Here is a 26,277-nt window from a genome sequence, read left to right as displayed (position 1 = left end):
CCAGGACAGCTTCTTCCACCAGGCCAACAGACTGCTTAACTCATGCTGACACAACTGCATTTCTATGTTATATTGACTATCCTCTTGTACATACTATTTATTATAAATCACTATAAGTTGCACATTTAGATGGAGATGTAACAATGATTTTGACTCCTCATGTATATGAAGGATGTAAGTAATAGAGGCAATTCAATTCATATTGGTTTATACTAAACAAGCTATGTAGAATAATTTGGTTAACAATTGTATTCCATATAATGGCCTCATTTTGAAATAGCTTCATTACAATGGAGAGTATCGTAACTGGTTGCATCATGGCATGGTATGGAAGCAACAATGACCAGAGATGGAAAAACGTACAGAAAGTAGTTCATCGAGCCCAGTCCATCACAGGCAAAGCCTTCCCCACCATTAAGTACATTTACTTGGAGCACTGCCACAAGAAAGCAGCATCCATCATCAAAGACCCTCACCATCTAGCCATATCCTTTTCTCACTTCTATCATCGGGCAGGATGTACAGGAGACTTGGGTCCCACACCACCAAATTCAGAAACAGTTAACAACACTGACCATCTGGCTCCTAAATCAGCATGAATAACTTCAATGATCACTACTCTGAACTGATTCTATGACTTACAGACTTGCTTTCAAGAACTCATTACAACTCATGTTCTCAGTAGTATTTTATTTGTACATTGGTTGTTTGTCAGTCTTTGTTTATAGTTTTTCATAGAATTCTATTGTATTCCCCCCTGTAAACACCTGCAAGAAAATGAATCACCAGGAACGATATGGTAACAAATACTTTGATAATAAATGTATTTTGAACTTTGGACCCAAGTGGCATGGACACCAGAGTGATACTTTCTATTGGATTTCTTACTGATGTCTATACTAGACAGGAAGTAATGAAACAAACTGGTCAATCAATAGAAACATGTTGCACCCTGATGTTTGATGGCTGGCACGGTACCATAAGGGTTAACACAATGCTCTACATTCCAGTGACCTGGGGTCAATTCCCACAGCTACCTGTGAGGAATTTGTACATTCTCCCCGTGACTGTGTTGGTTTCCTCTGGGTGCTCCAGTTTCCTCCCTCAGTTCAAAGACTTGCCAGTTGGTAGGTTAATTGGTTAGGCCTCGATTGGGCTAGTATTAAATTAAGGGCTCGAAGGGTTGAAAGTCTGTTCCATGCTGTATGTCAATCAATCAATAAATAAATGCATTGTTATGACCAGAGGATTGTCCTCCCTTATGAAATAAAATATTTTGCAATTAGTAGAATTCTTTTAATTCAGTGACCTGGTGAGATTGCACCTGGATTATTGTGTGGTAGTCTGCTCTTCCTACTCCAGTAGGATATGCTTGCGACCAAGAAAGTATGAGTAAGATTCATCAGGTTGTTTCCTGGGATGGATAGTTTACCCTTTAAGGAGCAATGCAGATGTCTGGGCCTATGTTGCCATGAAGTTAGAAGAATAAGAGGTGATCTCATTGAAATATGCATAATTCTTGTGGGATGTTCAGGGTAGATGCAGGATGGATATTTCCCCTGACTGAGGGATAGAATTTCCACCTACAGAGGAGTCTAGACTTGGAGAATACAGTCTCAAAATAAGTGTCAGCCATTCACAACTAGGGATGAGAAGAATTTCTTCAACCATAGCTAATAAATACTTGGTGTTCTTTACCCAATGGATTTGCAGAAATAAGGCAATAATAAGGTTATCGCAAGAAAGTAGGATAATCTTATTGAAAGTTAGAGGAGATGTATGGGGTAGAATGGCTTCTCTTATTTCTTAAATGGGACGAACCAAGGTCTGGAAAAAGCTGAAAGAGGGGAGGGAAGGGTAATATTTGACATTTTTACTGACTCTTTTTACTCTATTCATAAACAAATCTCATTTTAGATTCCATTTGGTTACAGATAGGCCTAGGAGAAACATTTTTATAGTTTGGATGCTCTCCAAATATTTTTGTTGTGCCTTGAGAAGACCTCCACTCACTATTTGACCTTGTGCATAAAGTATCTGACAATGCACAGTGTTAGAGGTACTTTCACATTCTTATGAAAGTTAGATAGCTTTTCCTAACTTCGGTAAATGTCCAGGTAAGAATCTTAAGACTTAGAAAGACTTAGTTGCCACGTATTTTGGGATGCAGTAAACGTATGTTAAACACTTTTGAAGACATCAATTAAGAAGCAGTGTTTTATTGATGCCTTGTATTTTACAGGTCCTTCAAGGAAACCTTTTCATTCGCTGTTCTACTGTCTACCTTCACAACATTTCGATGCCTGTGTATGCGGGGTCCCAGTGTGCAAGCATGGATACGTGTCTTTAGCAAAAATGGGTAAGCAGCTGAATGTGTAGTATTTGATTTAGGTTTTTGTAGGGAAACCAGACTATTTCAATTCCACTGCTTGTCCAATCATCTGATTAATCAGACTGGTTTCCATAGCACAATTTGATATATAGTTAACAAATCAGAGACTATAATATTCATAATAGTTTTCTACTAAAACAATTCTCTAGTCCCAGCAATTCTTTCTCCAGGTTTGCAAATTTTTCTTTGCTACACAATGCAGTTCACACAATGTTCCCCACTGCATTCCATATTCCAACCACATGCTGTATACATTTTTAAAATTAATTTCACCCTCAATTCACTTCCCCTGTATTTAAATCTCATGACCTCTAGTCTTTGACTTCTACACCAAAGCAAAGAGCCTCTCGCTATCCATTCTAATCAGAATCCTCATTAGTAAATATTCCAACAATAGGTGTTCTATTTATCACTAAACAACATTTTGGAGAGGAAGGGAGAGCAACCAGGTGTCTTGGTAAATATTGGTACCAATGACATAGGAAGGCAAAGCAAAGAGGTCCTAAAAAGAGAAGTTAGAGAGCTTGTAAAATGCTGAGAAGCCGGTCCTCCCGGGTTATGAGTTCTGGATTGCTGACTGTGCCATGTGCCAGTGAGGGTAGAAACAGGATGATTTGGCAAATTAATACGTGGCTGAGAAGCTGGTGCAGGGGGTAGAGATTCAGGTTCTTGGATCATTGGGATCTTCTCTGGGGGAGTTATGACCTGTTCAAAAGTGACGGTAACTAATATTCTCACGGGCAGGTTTGTTAGAGCTGTTGGGGCGGGAACTGGAGTGAAGGGACTCAGGATAGAATGGATGGTAAAAAAAACAAAGATAGCGTGCAGTCAGATTGTCAGGAACGGCAAGCAAATAATAGGATATAATTGCAACCAGTAGGGTGAGTATCAGTGCATTAGGGCTGCAGAATCAGAAAGGGTAGTAAATACAGTACTCAAAGTAATATATCTCAATGCACAGAGTATAAGAAATAAGGTGGATGATCTTATTACACTACTACAGATTGTCAGGTATGGTGTTGTGGCCATCACTGAGTCGTGGATGAAGAAAGGTTGTAGTAGGGAGTTGTTGTCCAAGGTTACATGTTGTAGTGGAGGGATAGGAAGGTTGGAAGAGGGGGTGGTGTGGCTCTGCTGGTAAAGAATGATATCAAATCAATAGAAAGTTTTGACATGGAAGTGGGTTAAGTTGAGAAACTGTAAGGGTAAAAGGGCCCTGATGGCAGTTATATACAGGCCTCCCAACAGTAGCTGGGATATGGACCACAGGAAACAGAAAAGGCATGTCAAAAGGGCAATGATATGATATTTCAATGAGACTTCAACATGCAGACGGTTTTGGAAAATCAGTTTGGAAATGGATCTCGAGAGTGAGTTTGTTGAATGCCGATGAAATGGCTTTTTAGAGCAGTTTGTCATTGAGCCTACTAGGGGATCCGCTATCCTGTGTAACACTCAGCTCTACCAACCCACGTTCGTCTAGAGGAAACCGCCGTCTGCCCGCCAAACTGTGTCTCACGTTTGCGTAGGTGCTGTGTAATGCACCCCAGCACAAACCCACAACTTAAAATATCAGTCAGTACACAAGGTACGTGTAAACGATTACACTTTATAGATTCCACTGTGGCTATCGGGTTAGTAGAGAAACAAAAATATAAAATAAAAAGGTGCCAAGAATAGAGATTATACAGTTCGTGCACACGTTGGAGCTCATGCAATATCCTCGGTCCACCATTTGATTTCCTCCAAACTCCACGACCCTCGGACTGGGACCAACCACGGTGGTCTTCCAGAGCACTTCCTGCGTGTCCTCCCTCTTCGCTTCTCCTCGGCGAACTTCCCACGCACTTACTCAGGTTCCCACACAAACAGAGAGAATAGCATAACTTCCATTGGTTAATTCCCCATTATCTACAATTATAGCCCAAACATTCCAGCTACAACGAACATTACCTCATCAGTTAACATTACAGAGAAGCTATTTCATTATAACACTTCAGAGAAGCCATTTTATTATTAGCAGTTAACAGTTAACATTACTGAGAACCCTACACTGGATTGGGTGTTATGTAATGAACCAGAAGTGATTAGGGAGCTTAAGATAAAATAATTCTTAGGAGGCAGTGATCACAATATGTTTGAGTTCAACTTGAAATTTTATTGGGAGAAAGTAAAGTCTGACATAGCAGTATTTCAGTGGAGTAAATGAAATTACAGTGGTATGAGAGAGGTAAATTGGAAGGAGATACTGGCAGGGATAACAGCAGAGCAGCAATGGCTTGAAGGGCTTTGACAGATTAGGAGAATGGGCAAGAGAGTGCAAAATGAAATACAATGTTGGAAAATGCATGGTCATGCACTTTGGTAGGAGAAATAAATGTGAAGACTATTTTCTAAATGGTGAGAAAATCCAAAAATCTGAGATGCAAAGGGACTTGGGAGTCCTTGTGCAGAGCATCCTAAAGGTTAACTTGCAGGTCGAGTCAGTGGTGAGGAAGGCAAATGCAATGTTAACATTCATTTCAAGAGGTCTAGAATACAAGAACAGAGATGTGATGTTGAGGCTTTATAAGGCACTGGTGAGGCCTCACTTTGAGTATTGTGAACAGTTTTGAGCCCTTTATTTTAGAAAAGATGTGCTGGCATTGGAGATGGTTCAGAAGAGGTTCACAAGACTGATTCTGGGAATGAAAGAGTTATCATACAAGGAATGTTTGATAGCTCTGAGTCTGAACTTGCTGGAACTTAGAAGGTTGGGAGGGGGGGGATCTCATTGAAACCTTTCGAATGTTGAAAGGCCTAGACAGAGTAGATATGGAAAGGATGTTTCCCATGGTGGAGGAGTCTAGGACAAGAGGGCACAGCCTCAGGATAGAGGGGCATCTATTTAAAACAGAGATGCAAAGAAATTTCTTTAGCCATAGAGTGGTGAATTTGTGGAATTTGCTACCACAGATGGCTGTGAGGCCAGGTCATTGGGTGTATTTAAGGCAGAGCTTGATAAGTTCTTGATTGGACACAGCGTCAAAGGGTATGAGGAGAAGGCCAAGGAGTGGGGCTGAGGAGGGGAAAAAGGATCAGCCATGATTGAGTGGCAGAGCAGACTTGATGGGCCAAATGGCCTAATTCTGCTCCTATGTCTTATGATCTAAGAAGGGCTTCAATAATATGAATGTTTGTTTCAGGAGAAGATGAGATTGACTGGGGTTATTGCTACAGAGGTTAGCAATAAAAGGAATGGGAGTGTAGTACATTTCACTTGGTTGATGCAAAATGTATGAATATTTTCTTAGAACGTAGGCTGAATAACAAAGAGTTTAAAAATACAATGTAATCAGAGTTAAGTTGAGCTAGAGTGAACTGAGTTCATTTCTACATGAACTGAGAAAATTGGCAGGACATTTCCAGTCACTATCCATTCTACCAGTCTACTGTATTCTCAGTGTCAGATGCACACCAAGTAATGTGATCAAGCAGTTCATATTTGATGCTCTTCTGATACAAATTGGTGTTCCCAGTTTCAGAAACCAAAAAGCAAAGCCATATCATGTTGAGCTCTAGATTCAAAGGGACTTTCACGTTGTGACAGGACAGTGCGCAAAGCAACTCAAAAGCTTGCTGCAGGCTACTCAAAGAGCTGTGCTTAAGCAAAGTCCATTTTTTAACAGAGAAAACGATAGTTATTTGGTGCTTTAGTGATTCCCTCTGCCTAGGAACAGGTCCCTCACCTACAATCTGATGAAGTCTTTCTCCTAGGTTCAGACCCCGGTTAAAATTGAGGACATGTTCACTAGAGGTGGTGCGCTCTGTAAATCAGCGCTTTGTGGGGTCATTATAACATTATGTAGATGGATATGTGCCTGATTTTTTAAAAAGTAAACAAACCCGTGATGTATGATATTTTCTTTCTACACGGTAATTCCTGGTGTAACAAACAGGCAAATGGGCCTAACCTCTGCATCAGTGGAGCAGCAACACATCGCAGCAGCGGCAGAGGGAAGTGGGTGGTGGTTATATCTTGGAGGGACCTTGCTGTGGGTCCTCCTCTAATTTTGGCTTCTTTTTCAAGTAGGTGTTGAGATTTGACTGCCCTTTTCCTCTCGTGAAGCAGTTCTTGGTAGCAGGAAATCATGTCGTGAACACCTCTCTCCTACAGGAATGCAGGTCCGAAGCATGTCAAGATTCTCAGAGTGGTCTGGGGCATTATCAGGCACCAAGAATGCTTTGGGTTCAAGGTCATTCTCTCCCAATAGCACTTCGCTGCTGAACAAAAATGTGAAGTAAACCAATTTTGGAAAACGTCAATCGTCACCCAGGCTTTCTTGTTAGATTTCCAAATCACTGGTAGACTTGACTTTAAAATACCTTTCTCTGCTCGTGGTGTTTCAGAATGATACATAATCATGGGCTTTAACTTAAAGTAACCCTTAGCATTGTCTGCTAGCAAGAGAGATAACCAGTTCTTTGCAGCCTTGAAATAGTTGCATGTTTCTCTTCTCTGGAAATGAAAGTACAAGAAGGTATTCTTTTCCAAAATAGGCCCGTTTTATCCACATTGGAGACAAGTTTGGGATGATAAGTTCAGGTCGTGTGTGTTGCAGGAAAATCTTGGGCTGCACTAGCTACTTCAACTTCTGCTGGCTGTGAATGTTACTGACCTATCATCTTCTTCTCCTTGAATATGATCGAAGCTACTTCTTGCCTTTTCTAATATTACCAGGTGGCTTCGGGTCACGTTTCATTGTCTTTGGTCATCCACCCATACATTTAGTCAATTTTCCATTTTTTCGAGCTCCTTGAACGAGTCACCTTTGTTGATGATAACCTTTGAGGTCATCATTGCAGAAGCTTTCATTTTGCCTGTGTTTTGTATAATTGTTCTGATCGAAGTAGCCAATTTCAAAGAGGCGTCGTCATCAACCTGACGTTCACCAGCTTCCAAATGCCGTATCATTTGTAGTTTCACGTCCATGCTAATGCTCTTCCTAGACATGTTAGATGTACTACCCACCCTGGATGTTGCAGGTTGTTTTTGAGATGTGGGTGAAAATAATGGTATAAATTAATGAGGGAGCATCAATAAAGAATTGAATAAATCAGCACTATGCAGGGTCCAAGTGTACTCTCCTATCTATATGGCTATCTGCTTCAGACAGTTTTTGTCTTGGTGTGAGGAGATAGGTTTCCTTATAATAGTTACAGGGTTCTTTTGTATAAGAGAGCTTTCATTTGTAGGAAGATGTAGGAATGTAGATGGGGTATATCTGAGTGCATTAAAGAACAGTATAATGCGATATTGATCGCATTGGTTCCTGTGAAGTCATGATTTCGTTTCTGGCATTGCTCCATTATAATTCAGTTTTGTGCTTGGAGAAATTCAGTACTCTCTGTATCTTATGTTGTTTTTTTCACTCCCCCTCTCATACTGCTCCCTCCCTTCCCTTCCTTGGCTCTCCAGAGGGATCCTACCACCAAACATTTTTACCTTTCCCCAACCCCCACACACCTTCTACAGGGATTCCCGATTCCCTTGTCCATTCGTCGCTCCCAGCACGTATCCCTGCAAGCGGCCAAAGTGCTACACCTACCCATTAACCTCCACTCAGGGCTGCATTCAGCACCCTTCCAGGTGGGGCAACACTCCACCTGCGAATCTGCTGGGGTCGTTTTTTGTCTCCAATGAACTTTATGCGGCCTTCTCTACATTGGTGAGACCTGTTGTAAATTGGGGGAACAGCTTTATCGAGCACCTCTGCTCTATCTGCTAAAAGCGGGAACTTCCTGGTGGCCAGATATTTTAATAACGATTCCCATTCCGACATGTTGGTCCTTTTGTGACATGATGAGGCCACTTTCAGGGTGGAGGAGCAACACCATGTATTCTATCTGGGTAGTCTCCAACCTGATGGCATGAATATTGACTTCACCTTCTATTAAAAAATATTATCTATCCCCCTCCCCTTTTCTATTCCCCACTCTGGCCTCTACTTTTTCACACCTTCCCTTTCTCCAATGATCCACTCTCTGCTCCTATCAGATTCCTTCCTTTCCAGTCCTTTGCCTTTCCCACCCACCTAGCTTCACCTATCATCTTTTAGCTATCCTTCTATTCCCCCCTCCCACCCCCCAACTTTTCATTCCGTCATCTTCCCCCTTCCTTTCCAGTCCTGAAGAAGGGTCTTCGCCTGGAACGTCAACTGTTTATTCATTTCTATAGATGCTGCCTGACCTGCTGAGTTCCTCTGTCATTTTGTGTACATTGTTTAAGTGCTGATGCTGTTTTGCATCAAAGTAATGACTGTTGTAATAAACTGTCTGCACATTGCAACATGTGTAAATCTCTTTGATACAGCTGTTTGAAATTGTTAAGATACTCGTTTGCAGTCAATTTTGTGCCTTTTTGTGGGGGTTTGGGTATTGAGAACACTCAACTTGATGGTAGTTCTCTGCACAAGAAAGATTTCAATGTTTTTGGAGCATGAAAAATCTTTTGTCTTAAGACTTGCATGAAGTAATTCTGAATAACCTGTCTAATGGAAAAAGTGATGCCGCACAGTAAAATTGTGAGAACATTAACTATTGACAAAAGGCTATAGTTATCTCATTATTTATTGACATTGTGAAACAGAAGGTTATGTGTTCCTAAACTGGACTGGATCCAATAATGCGAAGTGACATTTATATTAATTGAGTTGGAGAGTACTTATTCCCAGTAGTCAAATCAGATATGAACTGACTCATGGTAAATAGAAAAAGAAATAAGTCTGAGCTTAAAACACTCTGAAATGTAAATGTGTGCAAGTGGAAAAATCTTAAACTCTTTAATTAGCAGTAGAAAATGTCAATGTGCAGAAGGAAAAGAATGACTTAGACGCTGCGGTTTGTCAGTGAAGATAAGAAACTAGAGGCTGGTGATTCAGCAGGAACAAAATAAATACTCCCAAGAAGCAAAGTTGGTAGAAATACACAATGTAATATGGGCCTATTTGGGCAATATCATATTGGTCACCTCTTATCGGAATCACCTGATATTCTCTGCCATCATGCTAAGAATTGAGTTTGAAATAAGATGAACAGTAGCAATCTACTTCATTTTTGGGCAGCTCTGTGGATGAAGTTCTACTGTCAAGTGTTTGTAATAATGAAACGGAAACTTAAGCATATGTATAGTTCATTCGTTGGAAGTACTTGGTTTCTCTTTGGATCAAGAAGACAGCGGTAAGAGGCTAAGGATTTCCAGCGAGAAGACATTTTATTTCTCGGAGTAGGAGAGAGGCCAGACTGCGCAGGCGCGTGACGTCAGCCAGTTGAGCGCGAATAGTTTAAAAAGCAAACCGCCATATCCAGTGGGCAGCATCGGAGTGGGCTGCGGAGTGGGCTGCGGAGTGAGAGGGTGCAGAGTGAAAGGGCTTTGGCTCAGCGGGCTTCGGCGGAGACGGGAAGAGGCTTCCTGCGACTATTGAGTCTCATAGTAACGGAGTAAGTTACAGTTTTTTGGTATTAGTACAAACAGTAGCACGAGAGGTATGCATCTAGGATTAGTGTTGTGCTTGGAGTGCCAGATGTGGGGACCCTGGGAGACTCCCAGCCTCCCCAAGGATTACATCTGCACCAGGTGCACTGAGATGAGGCTCCTGAAGGACCGTGTTAAGGAGCTGGAGATGGAAATTGATGACCTTCGACTAATTAGGGAAAGTGAGGAGGTGATAGATACTACCTATAGAGAGGTAGTCGATAGCACCCCTGTGACAGTCGCCCCTCAGAAATCGATATATCGTTTTGGATACTGTTGAAGAGGCAGACCTGACAGAGGAGGACCACAGTGAATGAGACTCTGGCATTCTGCCCAGTGCCAAAATCAAGAGAGCAAGAAGAAATGCAGTAGTTATAGGGGATTCCATCGTAAAGGGGATGGACAAGAGATTCTGCGAGCCAGACAAGGATACCCGGATGGTGTGTTGCCTCCCTGGTGCCCAGGTACAGGATGTCTCAGATCGAGTCCAGAGTATTCTGAGGAGAGAGGGCGAGCAGCCGGAAGTCTTGGTACATGTTGGTACCAATGACATAGACAGACAAAGAGAGGAGGTCCTGAAGAAAGATTACTGGGAGCTGGGAAGAAAATTGAAAAGCCAGACCTCCAGAGTAATAATATCAGGATTGCTGCCTGAACTGTGCACTAGTGATGGTAAGAATAGCAGAATTAAGCAGATGAATGTGTGGCTAAGTAACTGGTGCAGGGGGCAGGGCTTGAAATTCTTGAATCATTGGGATCTATTTTGGGGAAGGTATCACTTGTACAAAAAAGATGGATTACACCTGAACTCAAAAGGTACTAATATCCCGGCGGGATTGTTTAATATAGCTGTTAGGGAGGGTTTAAACTAAGTTGGTAAGGGGAAGGAAACCAAGGTGTTAGGGTCGAGGAAGAGGAAAATAGAAATAAGTCAAAAATACTGTGCTGCAAAGATCGCAAGAAGGACAGGCCGGTGAATATACAGGATAATTTGCTGCAAAATAGAAATATAGCAAAATCGGCAACAGATACTGATCTAAATGTACTGTATTTAAATGCACGCAGCATTAGAAATAAGGTAGATGACCTTGCTGCACAGCTGCAGGTTAAAAGATATGACATTGTGGCCATCACCGAGTCATGGCTAAATGATGGATGTGATTGGGAGCTGAATATCCAAGGATACACAGTGTATAGGAAAGATAGGAAGGTAGGTAAAGGGGGTGGCGTGGCCCTGATGGTAAGTAACGATATCAAATCAATAGAAAGAAGGGACATAGGATCAGAAGAGGTAGAATCCTTATGGGTAGAATTAAGAAATGGCAAGGGAAAAAAGACACTAATAGCAGTTATATACAGGCCTCCAAACAGCAGCCGGGATGTGGACTACAAGTTGCAGCTGGAAATAGAAAAAGTGTGTCAGAAGGAAAATGTCAAGATAATTATGGGGTATTTTAATATGAAAGTGGATTGGGAAAGTCAGGAAGGTAATGGATCCCAGGAGAGGGAGTTTGTAGAATGCCTACAGGATGGCTTTTTGGAGCAGCTTGTCCAGAAGCCCACCAGGGGACCGGCTGTTTTGGATTGGGTGCTGTGTAACGAACCTGAGGCAATTAGGGAGCTGGAGGTAAAGGAACCCCTTGGAAGTAGTGATCATAATATGATTGAGTTCAGTTTCAAATTTGAAAAGGAGAAGCTGGTATTAGGTGTATCGATATTTCAGTGGAACAGGGGAAATTACAGTGGTATGACAGAGGAACTGGCCCAAGTCGATTGGAAAAGTAAGCTAAATAGAGGGACGGCAGAGCAGAATTGGATGAAATTCCTACAAGAAATAAGGAAAATGCAGGAAAAATATATTCCAAGAAAAAAAATCATGAATGGAAAAATGGCACAAATGTGGCTAACGAGAGAGGTTAAGGCAAAAATAAAAGCAAAAGAAACGGCGTACAAGGAAGCAAAAATTAGTGGGAAAAATGAGGACTGGAAGACTTAAAAACTTACAGAAGGAAACTAAGAAAGTCATTAGGAAAGAAAAGATGAATTATGAAAGGAAGTTGGTGATTATCATAAAAAAAGGATACTAAGAGTTTTTTTAAATATATGAAGAGTAAAAGAGTGACAAGGGTAGATATGGGACCGATTGAAGATGATGCTGGAGTAATTATAATGGATAACAAAGAGATGGCGGAGGAACTGAATGAGTATTTTGCATCAGTCTTCACAGTGGAAGACATGAGCAATATACCTGATAGCCAGAGGTATCAGGGACTAGAATTAGGTACAGTCAAGGTAACTAGAGAGAAAGTGCTTGGGAAGCTAAGTGGACTAAGAATAGATAAGTCTCTTGGCCCGGATGAGGTGCACCCAAGGGTTCTGAAGGAGGTGGTCTGTGGCAAATTGGCTGTTTTGATTCTGAGCAGGCTTGTGCAGAGAACACAGAGTAGTGGTTGAAGGGACTTGTTTGAGCTAGAGGTCTATAATTAGTGGAATTCGCAGGGATCTGTGCTGGGACCTCTGCTGCTGTGATGTATTAAGTGACCTGGGTGAAAATGTAGATGGGTGAGTTAGTAAATTTGTAGATGATACCAAGATTGTTGGAGTTGTGAATAGAATATTGTTTCCCAATCTTTTTTTAGCCCAATGCCCCCCTAAGGCACTTTCATGCTTACCAATGTCCCTCTTTGGCACAACATACTCTCCAGCACCCCCATAGTGTAATGACGTATCTACCATATACTAACATGAGAAAAATGATTCTGCTTGAAATTTTTGTTTTGTCTTTAAACCTAGCCTACGCAGTACCTGTGCCCTGAACAGCAATGTCCAAGCGTTTCTTTTTTTTGTGAGTGTGTGGTTCACTGTACTGAATCTTCCTCTAACAAAGCAGGAGGATGGAAATGCAATAAAGAGCAGTTTGGTTCTTCTCCAAAGACCAGGAAACTTCGTATGAGAGTGTAGCCACATATCACAAATGCTGACATTTCTGAAAAGCATTTTAGCCTTATATCCTTTTTATCCTTTAGTGACCGCAAGTGTAAGTACTTGCAAATCATTGTCTGAAAGAGAGTGCCATACTTTCCATACAGGGAAACTGCCATATCTCCAGTAGAAATTCAATCTTGTTTCCCAAGCTGTAGTCAACCTTGAGCAAAAATTCAACCACAGTGTCAAAAAGATCCAAGAAATGTTTTAAGCAGCAGCCTTTTGACAGCCAATGCACCCCAGTGTGAAGAAGCAGGCATTCAAACTCTTCATTGTTATCTTGGCACAGCTGGCAAAATATTCTGCTATTTAATGAATGAGCTTTAATTTTGTTGATAGCAGATATTACAAGAGTCGTGCTTGAAAAAATTCGCCAGCTGAGGTTTTTGGCTACAAGATGTCGACGATGAATTACACAATGGATTGCAAATGGACTTGGAATTTCTTTTTTCATAAATGCCACTAAACTAGCATGGCAACCTGTCATAATACAGTGCTCCATCTGTTGAGCAAGAAATCATGTTCCTAATCAAAATACTTTTATCATCAGTATACATTTTGAGCTTGTCATAGATTGATTCTCCATTGATATTTGTTTTTATTTTTACAAAAGAGAATCTCTTCATAAGATTTTCCGTTTCTGATGAACTATACATATGCCATTACCAATGCCTTGTTGCCTCGAACAGTTGACTGATCCAGTTGTCTCACAAATTCTGTTCTTTGTAGCTCTGAGCATAGTTGATACTCGATATCTTCACTCGTCAGTACAACAAACTACTAAGTTATTACCCAGGAATTGATTTTTAAAATACTGGTAGCCATTTTGAGAACCGGCATTATTAATCTTTCACCAATTGTGTGAGATTTTTCACACTTTGCTATCATTTGGAAATGTTATAAAATGTTATAAAAACGATGAAACCACTATCAACATCATTTTCAGCTTCTTGGCAAATGACTCGAGTGTGCAATGCTTTTCAAATGCTTCTTTCTTCTTCTAGAACTGATTAATACCTTAAGTAGCCTTTTCAGGGTGTCTTTTATGGAAGTGTTCCTGCAATCTTGATGGTTTCGTGGCTTCATTAGACAGTGCAGTATTACAAATAAGAAACATGGGGCATTGCTGATCTGATGGGAATGGAACAAAACCATACTCCAGGTAAGTAACATTGGGTTGACTCACTTTCTGTAGTTTCTGTTTGTTAGCAGCATTAGAATTCATGGCTTTACCACCTTCAAACTGTAGAGGTCACGCTATACATATTTATCCATCATTAGCAGGGCTAAATTTTTTTTTAAATTAACTAAAACTTTGAATGCATATCAAATATTGATGATGGCAGTGAGTTGACACGGATGGAATGATGGTAGCAGCATCCGAAGGAACTGAATGAAGTGAAGATGAAGTCGATCACAGCAGCGAAAATTACGTTAACAAGGATTCAGATTGGAATCTGAATGTTAGGATAGAGCTGATGTTTGGCAAGCTACCTTTATACTATTCCATTTAGCGCGATTGACCAATCACGTAAGGTCTCATAATCCCCAGAGATGGTTCTTGACTGCACATATGAAGCTGAGGTCACTTTGAGCACCTCAAGAGGAATCCTCGGGGTCAGTAGGTTCACTAATTGGTCCTATTTCACCGTTTGGTTCTGGCCAGTGCTGTACAGTCACGTAACCGGTTTTCGGTAGGTCTGTAGGGAAAGTTGAGAGGGTGTACTTGACACCGACTGTTAAATTGCATAAACCTGTTCTGTGTCGCATGTCAAGGGGAACCCTATTTGATAATTTATGCATCCCCAGTAACGTCTGTTTGGTTGGTAAGGTCTGGTGAGATTGTAGAGTTTCAGAAGACGAGTGCTCACCACCTGCAGTGCTATGGTTCTTCCTGTGTTCCTGTGCCTCATCCTTTTTTTGGAGGTGCCTGCTCTACTAACAGTTGGTCAGGTCTTCTGCACAAGTTAGGGTGCCACTTAAAGTTAAAAAAAAACCCTCCCCAAAGAATCTTGAATGCTCCCTAGCGACTTCTATTTCCTAACGCTCCTTAAGGACACACATATGCTCCCTTTGGGAATCCCTGGTGTAGAAGACTAGCAAAGCATACAGCACAATATAGATCAGATGCAGATATGGGCTGAGAAATGGCAAATAGAGTTTAACCCAGATAAATAAGGTGTTCCACCTTGGTAGCAGAAATGCAAGGAGACAGATAAAGGCAAGATCCTTAACAGCGCTGCTGAGCAGAGGAATCTTGGGATCCAAATTCATAGCTCTTTGAAAGTAGCTACACAGGTCAATAATGTGGTTAAGAAGGCTGATGGAATGCTTTCTTTTGTTGTTTGTGGCATTGAGTTCAAAAGTCAAAAGGTTATGTTGCAATTTTATAGAAGTCTGGTGAGGCCACATCTGGAGTCTTACATACAGTTCTGGCCGCCCCACTATAGGAAGGATGTTGAGGCTTTGGAGAGGGTATAGCAGAGGTTTACCAGGTTGCTGCCTGGTTTAGAGAGCACGTGTCAAGCAACCGACTGGATAAACTTGATTTCTTTTCTCTAGAGCGGCAGAGGGGAGATTTGATAGAGGTTTACAAGATTATGAGAAGTATAGAGAGCATCTGTTTCCCAGGGTTGGAATATCTAATATCCAGAGGGCATGCACTGAAGTTGAGAGGGGGTAGATGCAAAGGAGATGTGAGGAGTAAGTTTTGTTACTCAGAGTCGTGGATGCCTGGTATGGTGGTAGAGGCAGGTACATGGAGGCAATTAAGAGACATTGGATAGGCACATGAAGGGATATGGGCATGGTGTAGGTAGGAGGATTTTGATTTGGTTTTTAGCTGGTTCGGCACAACATTGTGGGTGAATGGCCTGTTCCTGTGCTGTACTGTTCTGTGCTTTATGTTCTATTGTGTGCAGTACCCCATACCTAAAACAAGCCATTCCTGCCCTGGAGTTAATTTCATGGAGGTTTGTTAGATTGAATCCCAGGATGAGGGATTGTTGTTTTGGGAGAGACTGGTCTATACCAACAAGTTTTTAGATCACTGTAACGTGACCTCATTAATATATATCAGACTGAAAGGGATTTACAGGAAATGTGCTGGAATAACTTTTCTTCAGCCTGAGATTTTAGAGTATAGGTTCAGCATGCATCAATGCAGCGACAAGAAGTTTCTTTAACCGGAGTGGTTTGTAAACCTTTGAAATTTTCCCCATTAAAAGGTGCTTGCTTTTTGATTGTGTAAGGGTTTCTTCTTTTATGTTACTGCTAAGGGGAATAAAATGGCTTCTCTGTACTGTTAACTGCTGAGACAGTGGTTCTCTATAGCAGTTAGTGATAACGGGACTTGTATTCATTTGCTAACCAATTGGGATAGATGTTATTCTTTCTGTGTGAAAGCTATTAGTTTGCGCGGGCTTCGGGGAGAAGGCGCGAAGAGGATGGAGAGAGAAGAGGTGGCTTGAGGAAACGGTTGCCGGGCCCGCTGGGCCTGGGCTTGGGTCGGGAGCCCAGGGGTCAATGACAAGTGAAGGAGAATCAGCGAAAGGGAATCTGTGAGCTCCAGCGTGTGCACTGGACATGTTTGTTAGATTATTGGTGCCTTTTATTTGTTTTCCTTTTTCTTTTGTTTCTCTATTAACCCCATGCTTAAATATAAAATCTTAATCGTTTAACCGCACACTGTGGACTGGATGTTATTTCAGGGTACTGATGTTACACGGGACAGAACACGCAGCATCCACCCAAACAAGAGTGCTAGGGTTTGGCCGGGCAGGGGGTTATTACCCCGAGATCATGCCACTTGGCAAAGCGAGTGTTACAATTGTGTGCAAGGTGGAGGCTGATTACATTTTTTGTACATCCAGGGAATCAGAAGATGTTGTGAAGGTAAAATGATCTTATTGATCTATGATCTTAATGAAAGTTGAGGAAGCTCTGAGGGATTGTATGACCTACTTCTGCTTCTGTTTTGTATGCTCTTAGAAGAGCTTTTTTAAAAAACCTGGTTATAAGAAACAGATGCAGGAGTATTTCCCACGGCTGCCTGTGAGGAGTTTGTAGGTTCTCCCCATTACTGCATGTGTTTTCTCCAGATGCTCCAGTTTCCTCCCACAGTCCAAAGATATACTGGTTGGTAGATTAATTGGTCATTGTAAATTGTCCTGTCATGAGGGCATGCATTGAGGGTGAGAGGGAAAAGGTTCAAATGTGATGTAAGGAGTAAGTGTTTTTTTTTTTACTCGAGTGGTGGATGCCTGGAATGCGCTGCCTGGTCTAGTGGTAGAGTTAAATCCATTAGAAGCTTTTAAGAGGTGTTTTGATAGGCACACGAGTATGAGGAAGATGGAGGGATATGGATATTGTGTAGATAGGAGGGATTTGTTTTTGGGTTTTTATTTTTAGCTGGTTTGCACAACATTGTGGGCTAAAGGGTCTGTTCCTATGCTGTACTCTTCTATGTTCTAATTACCGGTTAACTGGTAATTGCAAATTGTCCTGTGATTAGGGTAGGGTTTAATAGGTGGGTTGCTGGGTGGTGTGGCTCATTGGGCTGGAAGGGCCTGTTCTGCTCTGTATCTCTAAATATAAGCAACACAATAAAATAACACTGGGCAGCAAACTTCTTTGAAAGTGTTGCTTCCTCAGAAATTTTTCGGTTTATGATAGACCACTTGAATCTGAGCACGAATACAATTTCAGACTACTTGTATTACGTAGGAGTTTGGAGAAACAAGAAATTAACTTTTATTGACTATAATGAATTTAATTGCATAGCAGTGCTGATGCTTTGCAATTGCTCAACTAAGCAAAAAAAGGTTTTGTTGATGATTTTTGTTTGTGTTCAGTGTCTGAGGCTTCTCACTTGTGTCCAACAATAATCAGCCAGCACTGATGAATTCCAGTTGCCCTGATGCTGTTTCTCTGTGACTACAATGTCCTGCTGAAACCTTTCACCGTGCTTGTCACTGACAGCACCAAGATTTGCAGGGAAGAGGTCTGAGTGAGAATGCAGGAAATGAATCTTTGGTGACATGCTGCACTTCATGGTTTTGTATGCTTGAAGCATGTTGTCAACCAGCTGTACATAGTTTGGTGCTCTGCAGTTGCCAAGAAAATTTTCAACATCCTTGAATGCCTTCCATCTGAATTTTTATTTCCGGTCCCACTGGAAGTTCTTTGAATTGCCTGTTATTGATGACGTGTTTGACTTGTGGGCCAACAAAAATGCCTTCCTTAATCTTGGCATCAGTTATTCTGACTTGAATTACGAATTGAAATAACAATTATGGGTAATTTCAAAAAAAGTGGTGTGTGATAGGGGAGTTTCATGATCAGCAGCCCAAAACGCAGAAGATACATGCACAGGAGGCAAAATCTTTGTTGTCAAGTGTAATCACTGCAATCTGGCCTTTAGTCTTTTTGTCAGAGTTGCTGTGCCAAAGCTGTGCATTGCTTTGCTCATGATGAAGAGACGTGAATTCCTATGTACTTTCTCTTTCATGTAGCAACTTTGTATTTCAGGAACACTAGCCTGCCCACATGTAGCATCATCTTGCTCCTTTAGAATTGCAAACTACTCATTGGTTGCATCTGTTGGATGTTCATAATTGGCATTGCTCTGCTAAATGAGGTGAGTGAGTATTCAGAATTATTGTTCCTGAGAGGGTAACATTGTGCATTTGTGACCGTCTAGATATGAAAGCATTCCAATCATTGTGTTTACTTGAGTCCTCTGGGGTAGTATGAACCTTCTCTGTGGTGACCCTCTCCACAATAAAATGCCTGGTGCCAGAATATAGCTTGGAGTATTCCTCTGTGCTCATCCTTTGATGTTGGTCTTTGGAGTAGCAGTGCAGAGTGCAGACTCTTGTCCCGTGGAGGTGAGCTGCATTCAGATTCTTGTAGTTCTAGTTAAAACTGTAAGGATTGAGAATGCCAAGTGGCCTTTCCAATGTCCTGACTGGGAGGCAGAGAGGATTGAAAATTAGTGATGAAAGAGGGGATGGAATGTAGATGGTCTTGGTGTGTATGTATGCATCTGGATAAGTCATTCCCCCAACTTTGATTCTGAGTTTCCACTCACCTATGATTTTAATTTTCCATTCAACTCCCAGACTGTGTTTTTTGCCTCTTGCACTATTCCAATAAAGGTAATCTAAACTTGAGAAACCATACCTCATCATCTCTGGACTGAATATTCAACAATTTCAGATAACCATTCATTCCTGTTTGTGTCATAACTAGCCAATTCTAATGTGAAGTCATGTGCCTGAAACATGAACTCAGTTTTTCTCTATCCATACTTGTTATCAGTACAGCTAAATGTTTTGCCCCCAGCCTTCCCTTTCACATTTTCAACAACTGTAGTATTAAACCTCCAGCAGATTGTTTGTTTTCCCATTCTTCCGCATCTGCCTTCATTAACCTGCATCTATTCACACACTCTTCCTTACAGATGATTGACTAGGTGGCACAAGAAAGTAATTGTATCATTTGGATAACCTTTCTCCCCACTCTACCACAGACATTCCCTTTCTTCTCTCCACTCCTCCCATCTCTCCATTTTCTTGCCTTTTCCACAAGTGCTGTCTGAGCATCTCCAGAGTTACCTGTTTCATTGTTTCAGATTACCAGCATCTGCATCTCTTTTTGGCTTTTCTAATATAGTCTTCTATCTTCTTTCCTCTTTCCCTTGCCCCCCGCCCCCCGAGTTCCTTCCCCACCAACTCCAAAAATCTGAATACTCTTTCCCCTTTCTATTTCTGATGCTGGCCCTCAGTTCTCCAATAGGAGTCACAATTTATGTTGCTCCCACAAGGGGCAGGAGTTTAATGGCTGATGCCCTTCTCAGATAGCCGTGCAGGAAAGTGTTGACAGCTGTGCTGAATTAAGCATGGTGCCTTTGCAAATTGATTTGGAATTGGGGAATAGTCTATCTTATTGCTATTTTGTGCATCTTTTTGACCAGATCCCTTTGAAATAAACCCAGTTTGGCATTCACACTAAATGCTACAATGTTTTTATGTGATTCAGTTGTTACTGTCATCAAACCCTTGTTATTGTCATCAAGTGGGGAAGGTGGTGCTGTGGAAAAACTCTAGTAAACATCTATTTGATAGTCATCGTGGTTTAAGTTGCACTTCAATGTGTTATTGTAAAAGCCAAGGTTGAAGTAAGCATGATTTTCTATTTCAATATCCCTTTTTTCAAAAACTTAGAACATTTATAAAGGATTGTGAACAAGTTATCATACAGATTACTGATGTAATTAAGAGTTGCAAAAGTGAAGAAATTAATTTTCAGTATAATGCTGTTAATCTGCACTTTGGTACTGGACCCGTAGATTTTCCAGACCATCAGAGGTTGTTCTGTCTGTGCTTCAGTGAACTTTAAAAATATGTTTTAGATGCCATGCTGTAGAAATGTAATTCTTCCGGTGAACACAGCAAGTTTCAAGGGAATGTGGAGACTGGGGCCCTGCTGAGTGAAAGGGAGCTTGGGAACTAGAGCCCTGTGAATGGAAGGGAATGCGGGAATCTGCACACAGCGAGCCAGATGCCAGACTGTTAAGATTTTTCAAATAGCTGGATATTGGATTGTTGAAGTTTTCGTGTGATAGGAAATTTGGCCAGGATAATAAATGTTTCATTAATGATAACAGGTTCTAGTACCAGGAAATTCACACAAGAAAATGATTGTGGCAGGAGAAAATCTGAGAGAGATCAGGAGGTAAACACTTAGACCTTTTAGAAAAATAAAAAGGCTTTTACTATCAAAGGTTGGAAATTTAAAGAAAGTTACAGATGGTAGTGATTTAGTTTTCCCTTTGCGTCATTTAATCAGCACTGCATCTCGCAGTTCTCATTTGGTTGTTTCATAGTTGTGCAGAGAACCTCGACCACCAGGAGGTGCGTAGTCACAGACGTGTAGTTAAATTTACAGTGTACATTCTGAGAAGCCTTGTTCCTTTGAGTTGAGCAAAGGTTGCACACATAGCTGATCTCAGACAGTTTAGCACAGTAGGTGCTGTTAAACATTTTGTTTAAAATTATTGCTTTTATTTTTATGCATTTGCTTTGAGGATTATAGCTAAAATACCAGCATTTTATGTTCATCCCTAATTACCCTTGAACTGAGGAGACAGTTAAGAATCAACTGCATTGGTAGGTCTCAACTTCCATGTAAGTCAGACAACGGTGGGATGGTACAGTAGCGTGGTGGCTAGCACAGCACTTTACAGGTGATCTTGGTTCAATTCCCGCCACTGCCCATAAGAATTTTGTACAGGTGTCCCCCGCTTTTCGAACGTTCACTTTACGAAACCTCACTGTTACAAAAGACCTACATTAGTTCCCTGTTTTCACTAACAGAAGGTGTTTTCACTGTTACGAAAAAGGCAGCGCTTGGAAAAAAAAGCAGCGTGCGCCCCGAGCAGCCGCTCTCCCCCGGGTTCGGAACTGCATTCTCGCTGGCATTGCTTTAACACATGCCTATGAGCAGCGTTAGCAAGGTGAGTTCTAAGGTATTGGAAAAGCCTAAAAGAGCTCGTAAGGGTGTTACACTTAGCATAAAACTAGACGTAATTAAGCGTTTCGATCATGGTGAACGAAGTAAGGACAAAGTGAGTTTGGCTTGTGGAAGTTGATGAAGATGATGTTGAAGAGGTTTTGGCATCCCATGACCAAGAACTGATAGATGAAGAGCTGATGCAATTGGAAGAGGAAAGGATAACAATCGAAACCTCAGTGTCCTACCACTCCAAACCCCAGGCCGCGGACAGATAACGATTCGCGGAGAATGCAGCGGTAGCTGGGAGGCACACAGCACATCTTTAAGAAAAAAGTTGAAATAAACAAACTAATTAATTAGGTGCCGCCCGGCACGTAAATGCCAGCCCAGATCAGAAGCGATTGCCAATTTCACTTGCTCTATGTAATCGGCAATTGCCTCTGATCTGGGCCGACATTTACATGCCGGGCAGCACCTAATTAATTAGCTTGTTTATTTTGGCTTTTTTCTTAAAGATGTGCTGGGTGCCTCCCGACTACCGCTGTAGCCCTGCATGTTTCGCGGATCAGTATCGGTCGGTGGCCCAGAGGGTGGGGGCCACTGCACCGCCCCAACCTCCGACTCAGTCTAACACACCATCATCAGTGTGCTCGGTGCTGTCCCAGTTCCGGTAAGTGAAACTACACTGTACATATTATTTCTACTTCATATAGGTTGTGTATTTTTATGTGTTATTTGGTATGATTTGGCAGCTTCATAGTTTAAAGGTTACTGGAGAGCGCTTGCGTGAGATTTTCTGCCGATGGCACTTGCGCCGTGTTTCTGCCAAGAGCGCTTGCGTGAGATTTTCGCTACGGAGAACAGTGCAAGCAATCGTTGTAGAGAAGTATTTCTAATTTATATAGGCTGTATATTTATCATATCATTTCTGCTTTTACTATATGTTACTGTTATTTTAGGTTTAATGTGTTATTTGGCATGATTTGATAGGTTATTTTTGGGTCTGCGAACGCTCACAAATTTTTCCCATATAAGTGGTAATTGCTTCTTTGCTTTACGACATTGGCTTACGAACAGTTTCATAGGAACGCTCTACCTTTGGATGGCGGGGAAAACCTGTACATTCTCCCTGTGACTGTGTTTCTTCTGGGTGTTCCAGTTTCCTCCCACAGTCCAAAGACTTACCAATTGGTAGGTTAATTGGTCATTGTAAATTGTCCCATGATTAGGCTAGGATTAAATCGGGGGATTGCTGGGTATCGCGACTCAAAGAACCTATTTTGTGTTGGGTCTCAAGAAAATAAAAAGTTAAGGATAGCAGACTTCCTTTAAGATTATCGTGATAAAAATCAACTTTCAAAAGAAATTCATATGTTTAATAATGTGAAACTAAATTCCTAGGATTTTATGCAGGGATTTGACCTTGTCTCACCATGGCATTGGTTCCAACATCTGGCTGTAGTACAATAACATAACCACTAAGCAACCATGCCTCCTTTGCTACCTATGGTGCGAATAACTTTACAGTGGACTCCAGTTAATTGGGACATATCAGGACCAGTACACTTTGGCTCAATTAAATAGCTGCCGCCCCCCCCCCCCAATTAGCCAAAGTTTCATGGAAATGGTTTAAAATGGACAAAGTACCATTTAATTAAGTACCAATTATGTATTTAAATGAAATGCAGAACAAATTGGAACACTACCAATATTACTATAGCACTCTAAAACTGTGATTAGTTCCTAATTGTTATTGATGGAGAAATTTGGACAGTGTATACTGCCATCTTCTTTTGACTGTAAATGAGCAAAATCAGCGTAGACATCCAGTGCAAATAATGGAGTGCCTTCATTGCCTTCCTGCATGAAGTAGTGTCAAAAATCACTGCTTTTTTAATTTGGTGTTGGTCACCTCAAACGAATAATATAACAGAAGCATGCGCAACTGATGCTATTTAACAACTGTTCGTTCTAAGCATAGTGTCGTGTCTAACAGCTGCACAAGCACACATGGGTTTCTAGTTAAAAACTGTTGCATCCTCTAAATCATCATTTTCATTGTAACATCTAAGGTGATTGTCGATACCTTCAAATTCGTCATAGTTCCTGTTTGTTGAAGTAGTGAAATCATTTCATTTTCACTCCATTCTGTTTTTCACATCGCCAAGCTTGAATGTTTGAAACTGCAGTGAGAAAAACAGTTCTGTATTGTCCTACTGCTTATTTCTTGCCAACTATCAGTAACAAATATCACTGTTATTTGAATACAAACACACACAACTGATGTTATTTTTAAAAAAAACTGTTTGCACTAAGCAGGGTCTAGTGTCTAACAGCCACACAAGTGCACTTGACTGACACTTGTTAGAAACCATTTGGCACTAGTCTGCTGTCCCAATTAAGAGGCATAGTGTCCCAACTAAATGAAGGAAATTCCAGCTAATTTCTCAGTTAGTTTTTGTTCTTTAAGAGTTGTCCCAAATAAACTGCAGCCTCAATTAGCCGATGGCCCCATCAACCAGAATGCACTGTGTACCTTTAATGGGCTTTTAAAAAATAATGAGTTGCTGGTCTTAATAGAGAGAAATACTTCCTCTTAGTATTCCTCTTACAGGTTCTTTTGTTGGCCAACTTATGGGCTCAATAGGATTGATTTAAAAGGGGCTCAGCAATAGAATTCGTTCAACCAACACCCAATTCTGGAATTGACAGTCCGCCATATTGTGAATATTAAAATCCACTCTTTCAACTGGATCTTACACGTGTAACTCTTTGTTAATTGAAAAAAACATTTCTGCTCAAGTCGAGTGTTAAAGATTTCTTTGCTTTTCACAGCCTGAAAAGCAAAAAAGCGCTTGGTTGAAGGATAAAGGAGATAGAATTTTGACTGCATGTGTGATTCTTCATCTCAGATTTCTTTTCTCTTTGCTTCCTTTGCTCAAGACAGGAGCAGTATACTAGTCCCATGTAACTGAAGCTTTACTTGAGAGTGAAGCCAAGTTGAGCAATGAGCTGCCCCATTCCTACTTCATCTGCACTGTAGGACAGCTGCTCATTGTTAATAGTGGCATGCACACGAACAGGGAGAGCCTCCAACTTCCTGACCGACTGACGGGAACTAGCAGAGCAAGAGGAGGAGGTCAGTGCCCTTGTTAACAGAATAGATATGGTACAAAAGAATGCATCACCTGGTTACATTTAAAATATAAATTTGAGTGAGTGGTGCATTGAAATGAACTTGGCTTTGGCACTTCTGACATCAGCATGAAATTGCATGCAGGCTTCCATCACAATATTTACAGAAGTTGTTAGCCAGGAGAGGGAAGGGAAGTCAGATCTGTGGAGGTTTGTCTGTCTGGACGTTTAAAAAGATGCTCGGTGTATAGCTTTCACTAAATTGAAGATGAGTGTTTACGTATCGATAGTGTAAAAAGATATTTCTTTTTGTAATTTAGACACTGGGTTAGGAACTTCAAGTCCGACTTTACCTAACAGAACAAGAAATAATGGTTTCACACTTAAATTAAATAAGACTAGAAACAGAAAGCTGTGCCTCTTTCAGTAATTTAGAGGTTCCGGAGAGCAATTTAGATTATGAGAAAATGCAAAAGACGTCAAATCAGATTGAATGAACTCTCATAATTTCTCTCTAGTTTTATTTCCATCTGTGCTGTCAGGGAATGTAGAATAACAGTGCCATCATATTTCAGTCTTATTGATTTGGGCTTTGGTTTTCTTAGGATGTGGTTCTCTGAACATTGTTCTCTCCACTTCTAAAGGCTCTATTTTGTGGAAGATATTCAGTTAGTGAAAATTTATGGTTTGAAAAAACTTGGATCACAGCCTGAAGTACACAGCATTCGACACTGTTGATGTTGAAGTGGGAGAGAGAAACTGTAGCAGTGGATAGTCCTTCGAGAAGAAATGTATGGGGGCGGTGGGGCAGGAGAGATTATTGAGAGATGTATACAAAATAATGAGATGCATGGAAGGCAGAATAAACTTTCCTGATGATGAGTATGAGTTTAGAGGGATATGTGAATTTTTTTCCTCTCAGCTAGGAGATTGGCAGTGCATATTAGATTACAACTAAGTCGGGGAGCTGCATGGCCTCGGTCGGAGTAAGTACTAGGCCTCAAGCCACAATGCTGACTGCTTACAGCCACCAGGAAAGAAGTGTTGGAGCCGGTGCACTCCACCAGGGGCAGTGTGGTGCAGAGTCCAGGCTGGAGCCGGTGCTGCCCACCCCCAGTGTTCGCTCAGCAGAAGATGAGCTCTGCTGTGGTCAACTGCAGATTTCTCCAGCATTCAATGGACTCTGCCTCAAGTTGTGGTGTCACTTATTTACAGTTGCCAGGAGAGAGGCATTGGAGCCGGTGCGTTCCACCCAGGGCAGAGTGGTGCAGCATCTAGGTTCGAGTCGATGCTGCTCCCTGTGATCGTTCGGCAGATGACAAACTATATTGTGGTCAACTGCAGATTTTGGCAATGATGGCTCAAGTGTAGACTTTAAATCACGTGACGGTATCTTGTACCTTTTATGTACTTGCTATGTTGTACGTTGTATGTGTGCTCTATGATGTGTATGACTGTTGGTACTGTGTTTTCGACCTTGGGTCCAGAGTAACACTGTTTCGTTTGCTGGTATTCATGTATGATTGAATGACAATTAAACTTGAATTGAATTAGTTGAAGAAGCATCTGGATGAGCATTTGAATCACTAAGTCGCAGTAGGCTACAGACCAAGTACTTCACAGTGAATGGCAGGTTCCTGGTGAGTGTTATAGACAGAGGATCCTTGCAGATCAGGAACAGAGGAACCAGAAAAGGATCCTTTTATTCCCACTCGCTGCCTCTTACCAATCAGCC

General features: G+C 41.3%; 1 protein-coding gene across 1 annotated transcript in view; it reads left to right on the top strand.

The window, feature by feature from the left end:
- pigf (phosphatidylinositol glycan anchor biosynthesis, class F) overlaps window positions 1–26,277 on the top strand; it is a 68,197-nt gene that overhangs the window by 3,744 nt on the left and 38,176 nt on the right. The window contains exon 3 of the mRNA XM_063055675.1: window positions 2,243–2,359. Within this exon, the coding sequence (XP_062911745.1) occupies window positions 2,243–2,359 (117 nt within the window). The remainder of the gene's footprint in view (window positions 1–2,242; window positions 2,360–26,277) is intronic.

Source organism: Mobula hypostoma, chromosome 8 (assembly GCF_963921235.1).
Source record: "Mobula hypostoma chromosome 8, sMobHyp1.1, whole genome shotgun sequence".
Lineage (NCBI taxonomy): Eukaryota > Metazoa > Chordata > Chondrichthyes > Myliobatiformes > Myliobatidae > Mobula > Mobula hypostoma.
The sequence above is the reverse complement of the archived record's forward strand: the minus strand, read 5'-3'. Positions and strand labels throughout refer to the sequence as shown.